At 41.7% G+C, this 10,000-nt stretch overlaps 1 protein-coding gene across 2 annotated transcripts in view; it reads left to right on the top strand.

Annotated features, from left to right (window-relative positions):
* Positions 1-10,000, top strand: part of LOC101853986 (M-phase inducer phosphatase) — a 37,872-nt gene that overhangs the window by 1,494 nt on the left and 26,378 nt on the right. For both annotated transcript variants that reach the window (XM_013081891.2, XM_005089719.3), the window contains exons 2-4: positions 847-1,092; positions 1,440-1,537; positions 5,744-5,792. In XM_013081891.2, coding sequence (XP_012937345.1) covers positions 932-1,092; positions 1,440-1,537; positions 5,744-5,792 — 308 coding nt within the window. In that variant the 5' untranslated portion in view covers positions 847-931. The remainder of the gene's footprint in view (positions 1-846; positions 1,093-1,439; positions 1,538-5,743; positions 5,793-10,000) is intronic.

The following is a 10,000-nucleotide window of genomic DNA, read 5'->3' as shown; positions in this document are numbered from 1 at the left end:
ATTGCATGGTGATTGCTTTCACTTTTAAATTAAATGTTGTAATAATGTTCTGCCTTAGACCGAAAAACATTTCAATCTTTTTTTGTAACCGGCCGGTACTAACTTAAGCTTGGCCAAGGATTACATCAACCACGGGATGTGAGCAGAATTTGTCCCAAAATCTCAACTTTTGACCAGGGCCATTTACTTTTCTGTCCTCTGCCTTCAAATGTTTGGTGGAAGAAGTTTCTTTTTTGAAGCCACACATTGTACTGCTTGAGTTGAGAGTATTAGCGTGTGTGTGCTTTGAGAGAGGTGAAGGGGTTAAAAAAGGTCTTTCCAATATGAAACATTAAAAAAAATCTTTCTTGATTCCACCCTTGACTGACTTGAAGTATATGATTTGATTTCACTCTATATTTATTAACTGAATTTAATGACCTCAATTCTAGTTTGGTGTTCCAAGTGTTGCAAATTGTATTTTTTGTCCATTTTACCAGTGCACCTCAATCAGCTCTTCCTTTACATTGCTTGAAACACCCCCCTCCTAGCCTCTTTTTTTATATCAGATGTTTACTTTCAACCCTTCCACCTCCTACAAGATTCTTGTACAGTATGGAGTTGAAATTTTTGCCTTCTGTTCGGCGAAATATAAGTGGAAAGATGTGAGAGAGCCTCTTACATAAAATTAACAACAGGCTCTTTATATATTTATATTGTAGGCTCTAAAAAATGTTAGCGATTATCATAATTTATTTATCAATTTTTTGTAGGTGTCTAAAACAGTATTTAAGTAGGGAACTGCTTTCTTCTGTATTATTAAAATGAAAGTGAAACAAAGAAGATTCTTTTTTTTTATGTTCACAGGCTAAAATAAAGGACTGTTACGTGGAATGCTGTACAGAGATTCGCCATCTATAGATTCCTATATCTAGGTTCTTGTTTTTGAAAGATGTCCAACAGATCCAAAAAGTTCAATTTACCTTTGAGAAATATTGCCTCGATCCTTAACTCGCGCAAGATGTCGGACTCAAGTGATTCAGGATTTTCTAACTTGACCAACTCGCCAATGTCCAACTTGGCTTTTAACCTCAGTGAATTGTCAACTGGAAGGTAAGATTATATACTCTTTGCACTCTTTTTGACATTAGATGAGGAGTTAATTGTAAATTTTCTTGTTCACTAATTGAATTGAGTCTTTTACAAAGAGATTAAAGTTTGAGAAAAGATAAAGCAAATATATATATTTTGTTATTTTGTATTTGTCACCATTTCTGTACACCAAGAGCAGTTTGTAAAGTAAATGTTATATTATATTGTGTCAAATTCTATGTCAGTATTTTATAAATTAAGTTTTTCTTTCTTCGCCTTAATATTACATTTAAAATTGTATTGACAAATTTGGTCAAGCATAGAGTTCACATCGTCTTTTTCTGAACTAGTTTTCCTTTTTCTTGTAGGAGTACCCCGAGACGACGTCTTTCATTATCAAGTATTGACACACCACCCAATGACTGTGATAAACAGAACTCTGAAAATGTGCTGTCAGCAGAATCAGGTAAGGGCAGTAAACAATTGTGTACCAGCTTGTCCTCTCCTTTTTTTTTCTTCTACTTGCATTCTGTAAAGTCTTTATTTCTTTTCCCTCATCAATGAATGCCACTTTTCTGGAAATTTCCAGAAATATTGGTCGTTTCAAACTTTTTGTTCCATATATGTCCCTGTTTGTGAATGTGAAGATTTTGCAGGGTTTTTTTTTGGGGGGGAGGGGGGGGTTCAGTCTAGAATAATAGAATTTGTACAAGGTGAACCCATTGGATGCAGGTTTATAACTTCTCCCTCAAACTGCAATTATAATGCATGTACACATGTGGTGTTAAAGATAAAGAGTGTGGAAATATGTGAAAACTTTTTTGTGTGTATGCATACGTAACATAGTCCATGAACAGTTCCTCTTTCTGGCAAATAAAAAAATTGTCATATAATCTCCTTCCTCCATTCCTTCTCCCTTTTATTTTTGATGGTGGGTGGTTTCTTCATTTTGGTTTACTGTTTAATTAATTTCTTAATTAACTTCCAAGCAAGAAATGACCTTTATCTCCCCTGAGTGTCAACTCTACCCTGTGTTTGTTCTGCTTTATTCAGGCTGAGTGAATTAGCGCACAGTTAAAAAGTCCCGCCCATGATCTAGATTGCTTGATGAACCATTTCTCTATATAAATAAATATTAACTTTCGGTGAACTGTCCGATTGTCTACCATAAAAATATGCAAAGCCACCCCCCCCCCCTTTTTTTTTTTGAGGGCTCTCATTCCGATTCTCTCTCCCTCACTGGGTCAAACACCGGGCGGTCTGTCAACTCACCTGATCTTGAATGACCCCGTTCGCAGCTGTAGCACGCGCGCCACGCCCCCCTCCCACTCTCCTTCTCCTTTCCCGCCCCGCTCGATCGCATTAAAATTCTGAAATGCTGAGGGCGCATTGTCTCTGAAGCGAGCGGCGTGTGCGGGGCGTGTGCTCTCTCCTCGGGATCTCGCCATTCATCTCATCAATCTGTCGCCGAGCTCTTTGATGAGGGTACGGCCGTATGTTACTGGGAAGGAAGACGTGGTGGGGGGAGGGAGGTGGGGTGTCGTTCTTTCCAGTCAACCACGGAGCTTGCAGACGGCTCAGATTCAGAGGGACAAGTCTATCGATTTTTTGCGTCATTGAGCTCCCCTTTCTTTCATCCTATTAGAACTCATTCATTTATTTCAGCTGCAGCTGCTGAGGAAATTTATAGGAAAGAAAGAATATCATTGCTTGAAGAAAGAGATCCATGTTATACTTCTATTCCAATTGGGTTGTACACGTTTTTCTTGTTTTGTTTTTGTGTTATTTTTTTTTTTAATTTCATTTTTTTTCTCCCGTATTTTCTAATTCATGATCCTAGTTGACATATTATAATAGCTTGCAGGATACCACATCTGCAAATGACAAACACTTTGTTTACAGCTCAAATGGAGGACTTAAAAAAGAAAAGAAGAAGACACCCCCCAAAAAAACCCAACACAACCACAAACAAAAAAACCCCCCCCCAACAAAACAAAACAAAAAAAAACTTGCGCGCGCATCTGCCGTCAAATTAATTTCAGATGAATTGAATATTATGGGGGGGGGGGGGGGGGGGGGGGCAACACTGGCATCCTTTAATGTCTCTCATCTTCCTTCTTGGAATGTTAGCATGCTTGGATATGTCATCTGGGTCACAACAAACCTTTCACTTCCGATGTCCCCGTGCATGCACGCACGGACACACACACACACACACACACACACACACACACACACACACACACACACGCGTGCGCACACACATACACTCAGGTGTAGGGTGTAGTGTGCTGTGTTTTCCTCAGATAAAAGCGTCTTATTTCATGTACGTGTTCTGTAAGATTGTCCGTTGCCAGTGTACATGTATTCACGTTGTGCCATTGTATAGGATGTATTCTTCTTCTTCTTCTTCTTCTTCTTCTTCTTCTTCTTCTTCTTCTTCTTCTTCTTCTTCTTCTTCTTCTTCTTCTTCTTCTTCTTCTTCTTCTTCTTCTTCTTCTTCTTCTTCTTCTTCTTCTTCTTCTTCTACTTCTTCTTCTACTTCTCCTTCTCACTTTGTTTACAGCTGCGCCTCCTCCTCCTCCTCCTCTTCCTCCTCCTCCTCCTCCTCCTCCTCTTCCTCCTCCTCCTCCTCCTCCTCCTCCTCCTCCCTATTATTATGATTGTTATCATTATTATAAGTGCATGTTTGGTCATAGGTGGTTTTGCTACCCTGTGCCCTAGTATGTAAGATGAAACTGTAATACGATGGTCAGTGGGGAGAAAGCAAGTGCCAAACAGTTTTTTTTTTGGGGGGGGGGAACAGGGGTATAAAAGTTCACACGGTTGATGTACTTGTACAGTTAATGTGCATTGCATGTAGCATTGCATGTAGGCGCTAAGAGGATATACACGTCAATGGAAAGAATGTTTGCCGACGCGCGGGTGACTTCAATTTTAATTATTCTAGGAAAAAATGAATGGGAAGTAGTTTATTTTATGGGTGTGGACTTGTGAACTTGGTAGCTTGGGGGTTGGGTGGCGGAATTTTATTATATGTCTTTGTTGTTTAAGTGTATATTTTTACGTATAATACAAGCATTGTCCCTTTGCTTTGGATGTATTATTTCTCATTTAGCAGAACCCGTAGAGGAATATAAATTAAATGTGAATTAATTTTAGTTAAAGTCGTTGCACGTGTCCCGTACACATTTCTATACTAAACACGTGCTCAGGAAACTGGGGTATATAATTGGTCTGCACTCCATTCTTTTCGTCTTTTTTTTTAAGTACGGGGTACCAGGTTTGTGTAAGTTGCGCGGACTATCACCATCAGCCCATGTGCCCTCAAGCACGGGTCACTCGCAGTTTCTTTCCCTGGGCTTCTGTCGATGTGCCAGCAAAATGCCAGATGTGTAATCTCGCCTCTGGACAAAGACTTGTGTCCAGCCGTGACCCCCCTTCCCCCTCTCCCCCCCTTCTCAAATCACACGCTCAGACGTTACCCGCCGTCGAAGTCGTTCCCGCATACGTGCGCACACGCAAACACACGCCCACGCGCGCAAATACACACACACACACACGCATACAAACACCCACGCGCTCGTACACACACCATTGTAGAACTTGTTTCACTTAGATCTATAATATACATGGCATATAACCGTATATCGCCAAAATCCAACACACCCGACTGTACGTATGGCAGGTTTTTCCATTCCAGCCCAGCTGTCTTGCTCCAAGGTTGGGCCGTTAGGAGGGGAATTAAAGGTAAAGAAATGAGGGGGTTGGAGGGTTATTTTTCGAAGCCGATTAGTTTTGATTTATGAAAGCAATGCCTAGCTTCAACTGGCCTGGTCTCAAATTGCGACGACGTGTACTTTTCTATGACTACGACACATAAGCACTCATAGAGGAAAAAGAAAAATTTGACTGATAAGGCTTTCTTTCATTCACATACACAACTATCATGATATCTCAGGTTTAAATTCAATATGAAAGCAGTAAAGAGTGTGTGTGTGCGGACATGTGCGTGTGTGTGTGTGTGTGCGTGCGTGCGTGCGTGCGTGCCTGCGCTGTTCTTGACGTGACTGGGACAGCTTTTGTTGCCTTTATCGATCTGCGATTTTGAACCACCGAGGCGGGAACCAGGCGCGGAATGTTCTCGCAGAGATAAAGGAGAGGAATGGTATTGGTGTGGGGGTGCCTGTGAAAATGCCGATCACCTTAGTTGTTCAGCACCACTATTACACGGGTGCCGAAATTTAATGACAACCTGAAGTTGATGTCCCTTTTATTCACATACTTAATACAAGACCTGTGAAAAAAGAAAGTCAAATTAATTCAGAATAAAGAAGAAATTATACGTACACATGTACATTATATAAATTAAATTAGTCAAAAAATTGTCTTTGGTGAAAACTGTGGGTAATTAATAGGTGTTGTTATGGTAGCACTATCCTTTCTCTGTCATTCTGTAAAAAAACGACACGCTATTTAACTTTGAGCTGCGCTTGATCTTTCTGTGTAGAATGTCATCTGTTATATCAAAATATATTACTTGAGTTATATATATGTTGATCTATGTTTTGTAACCATTAGACATATTAGAATCTACTTACTTTTAGACACCACTTTGTTTTGTATAAAATTGATTGTACAACTACTCATATTCTTTAAAAAATATTTTCAGGGTGCTTCTCAGACTCTTCGTCGTTGGCAGATTCTCCCACGTTAGAAAGGTAGGACCAATTTAAGATTCTCCTTGTTTTTGTCAATGTTCAGTTGATGGTAAATTCATAATTTACTTTTCTTTCGAGTTATAACATATTTGTCCACACGTCACTCTTGTTTTCCTTTTCCATACTTGGCTCTGTGAGTGTGCTGTTGAACGTTGACTGGATTGACCTTTCATTCCAGAGGTTTTAATTCACTGTTGATGTTTGCATTTGAACTAATATGTGTTTTGTTCTGTTCTAGTTCTGTTATTTATAACCTTATGACCTTTCACGAATGTTGAAATTTACACAAGAAGCAATTAAATGTAGGTCTTAAATGTTTGAGTGTGGAGAGAGGAGAGAGAGAGAGAGGGGGGGGGGAGAGGAGAGAGAGAGAGAGGGGGGGGGGGGGGTAGGAAATCTTGATTGGCGAGGGGGAGGGGGAAGAAGGGAGTCTCAGTTGGGAAAATAACTGTGGTGAGGTTATTACATCCTGTTAAGGAGGGGTGCGGCAGCTGACAACTGACTGTGCCTGGTGCGGCTCAGCTGTTCTTTGAATTCAAACTTCTATAGAGGTTAGCGTGCACTCGTGTTTTCAATATAAAGGGTAGTTGACGGAAGGAAGCTCTCGTCTGGTCTGCTTCGCTTACTTTTCCATTTTGAGAGCTACATCAATAATTATTAATATACACCCAAGTCTATGTATGGTGGTGAGCTGTAGTTGTGGCCTTGTGTTACATTTTGAAGACTACAATTTAACCTCCAGAATCCGTTCAAGGGACGCTGTCCTTAATAGACGCCACGCTACGGCGTCCCTCAGCCCCAGCCCCTCCCCTCCCCTCCCACCTTCCAACTTCTTGCTATACTATAAAAAGAAACAAAGAACGAAGCGGGGCTATACCAGGCCGCGTCGGTGACCGAGAAACGGCGAACGCCCAGATTTTTTTGCATGCTTCGGTTGCGTTGCAGCGTTCTCGTTTTCCCAACTTAGTAAGATATTGCATAACTATCATTTTCCTTCTACACTGCTAAGGCAAAACCTCTTATCTGTCATGAAGTGGAACAACTACAACTGTGCTTTGACTAGATCTAGATCTTGAACTAAACGATAGCGTGGACCAGTCCAACAACTTTGTGGGCGACGAGAATAGCGATATAGCCATGCATACTTTAAAGTCACACCACTTCCTCAAACGTGTGGTTTTGTGAATTTACTTATTACTGGCGTCTGTGGTGTACAGTTTTGGCGAATCGTTATTGCGCACAGGAGACCCGAGTTCGAATCCTAAGTGAGGAGAATTTTTATTGAGTATCTCGGTTGGTGGTTGGCGGGTGCACTGGTGTGGTTTGCTCCTTCTTTCCTTTATAAAATCTATCGTCTCTATCTCCCCTCCTTTTTTGTGTTTGTTACTCTCTTGTAACACCTCTAATCTCCCGCACTTATATGTCCTTATTGTCTTGCAAGTGCCGTAAAACTCATACTAAAACTAAAATGGAGTATCTCGCTTTTCTGCTGGGATGTTGTATCCCTATCAGCCTGAGTAGGCCATGACACACAGGGTTCGAAGCCCACCTCCTAAATTGTAATAATAATAATAATAATGAAGATCATTTCTATAGCGCCCACTCCCGTGTAAACACAGCTCTAGGCGCTTTACATAAATGCATGTACAAACAATATTCACGCACGCTACACACACGCACAATACAAACACTCATACACTCATGCACACACAAACACACACACATATATACACATACACACACAAACACACACATACACACTCACGAACACATAACACGCACACATGTATGCCAAACACACACACACACACACACACACACACACACACACACACATCTACTTGCTTATCACACGCACACGCTTTCACATCGTCACGAAATGAGCATAAAATAGTATACACAATGCAATCAAAATTGTGATCTAAATTGCATCAGTGTGGGCCTTAAAAAACACTTACATTGAAATTAGAAAGTGGTCGCATGTTAACGTGTCTGGTTGCTGTTTAGGTGGTTTAGCAAATGAAGAGAATCGAATTGTTATGGGACGGTATTTAGCTCACTAAAGCCTTGGTTAAAATTAAGAATCTAGTTTCAATTGGCATTTTCAATCATCCCACATTTTAAATCTTTTTGTTTTTGTATGTGTGTGTTTACAGTGTATTTTTTTCCAGTTCATTTGAACCTAGTCAATTTCGTCTGTAAACTGAAATGCTGTACCTCTCTATTGAACTTTAGTACAAAATAATGGGTAGACAGTCCTTTGTTTAGGTCTTTTTCTTCCCGCGTGATCTCAAACTGCTGATATTGGCAGAAGGCCTGTCTGTGTGCCTGAGACCTAGAAACAAACCGCCAAACGGAGAACCCTGTGGTCGGGGTTTGGCTTGCAGCTGTCCCCAACTGCCACCTTTGTGTGTCCTCGGCCCGTGGCGGGAATTTCAACCTGTTGCTCCGTGCGTCTCAGCAGTCCCAGCTAGTACTGTGTGACACCATGTGTGCGTGCGCAAGTGTGTGCGTCGTGCGTGTGTGTGGACCGTGACTGGAGTGGAAGAGACGCGTCCCCCCCACCCCCACCCCAATCTCTCTCTATCTCTTCTCTGTGTGTGTGTGTCTCTCCCCCCCCCCCCCCCCCCTCCTCACTTGGCCCCGTGAACTCGGGGAATAAACGACACCTCCTTCACCGACACTCGACATGTGGGGCTCTACCCTCTACGTGACGTAGGCGTTTGCTCCGTTAGTTAACGCGACAGTTAGCGTGCATTCTCCCCCCCCCCCTCCCCCCCCCCGTCGTTTGAATTTCGGACACGACTGCTAATTGTTGACAGAATGCTCGTCAGTTGTCCGTCATTACTCTGCTCTACAGTTTTCCAGGCTAACATTGCTCTCAACCAAAACAAAAGGCTTTTGATTTGACAAGGAAGAAATTATTATTACGAGTTGTGGACCGGGGAAACTATTGAGTCTTTAGGTCCCAGAAAGCAAAGATGTTGGGTGTGTCCCTTTTAATTTTGTTCATTGCATATTGTTCTGTAGACGGGCGCTAATATATATTGGTCTACTTGATTCCTGCCTGGAAAATGTACAGTTTACCTTCTTTCTTTTGAGCAATACTCGTGTGGTTGTTAGTGGGTCTCTGCGTGTTGAATTGTTCTTTGATTGGCAGTGGGTGTATGGCAGGTGCTCTAGTGAGGGTTGCTCCTTTCCTGTCAAACATCTGTTTTTCTTTTCTCTCCTTCTTTTCTTTGTATGTTACTCTCTAGTAACACTTATCTTTGACACCTCTATGAATGACCTATTTGTGTTACTGGTGCTGTAAAATTCTTACTAAAACATAAACTTGATTGTGCAGTTGCGAGCGCCACAAACCTCTTACTAAACTTTGATGATCGACAAAGTTGTTTAAGGAGAGCACTCGTTTTAAAAAACCCCAACAATAAATAGCTTTAACACCTTTGTGGTTGTTGATGTTGTGGTCAGTTGCGGTTTCAGTTCTTCATCAAGCTATTCAATTTTTTTATAATCGCCCCCTCCCCTCCCCCTTTTCTCCTCCCCCACCCTTGTCTCTTTTTTTGTGTACTGTTGCCGGTATTTATCCAAAGCTGTGTCTATTTAAAATTCCTTTTCTTTTCTTTCTCTTACAGTAGATTTTTTTGTGTTTTACACAGGTGTACTCAGTCGTTTAATGTTGTGCTTCAGTGACACCTGGTCGTTGGTAATATAATACGAGCCGAGCTACTGATAGTTCTGAAAAGAGCCGCCTCGAAATCTCCCATCTACTGTGTCACTGTATATTTATTGATGTTTTGGGCTTTGTGTGTGTGTGTGTGTGTGTGTGTGTGTGTGTGTGTGTGTGTGTGTGTGTGTGTGTGTGTGTGTGTGTGTGTGTGTGTGAGTTTCCCCAACGAGGCTTCATCCATATATAAATGAACTGCTCGTTTCTGTGCTCTGTGATGGATGTAATCGCAAAAGACCGCCCTTCCATTTACCCGCACGCCTCGATCATCAAGCCACTTGTGATTCTAGCTATTGCCGCCTCTACTCTAAACCAGTGACGCTTGAATCGATACCCGTCACACTCTTGACTTTAACGTGGTGGTTTGTTATCAAAGTATTTGCTAGATCCCCGCCGGCTGCTCTCAACAAACACTTTGATCTTCTACTTCTATTGTCCACTCGGGGCTTGTGATGGACTGAGGGGGAGCGGGGGTGGG

The sequence above is a fragment of the Aplysia californica genome, unplaced genomic scaffold (assembly GCF_000002075.1).
Source record: "Aplysia californica isolate F4 #8 unplaced genomic scaffold, AplCal3.0 scaffold00008, whole genome shotgun sequence".
NCBI classification, from domain to species: domain Eukaryota; kingdom Metazoa; phylum Mollusca; class Gastropoda; order Aplysiida; family Aplysiidae; genus Aplysia; species Aplysia californica.
The sequence above is the reverse complement of the archived record's forward strand: the minus strand, read 5'-3'. Positions and strand labels throughout refer to the sequence as shown.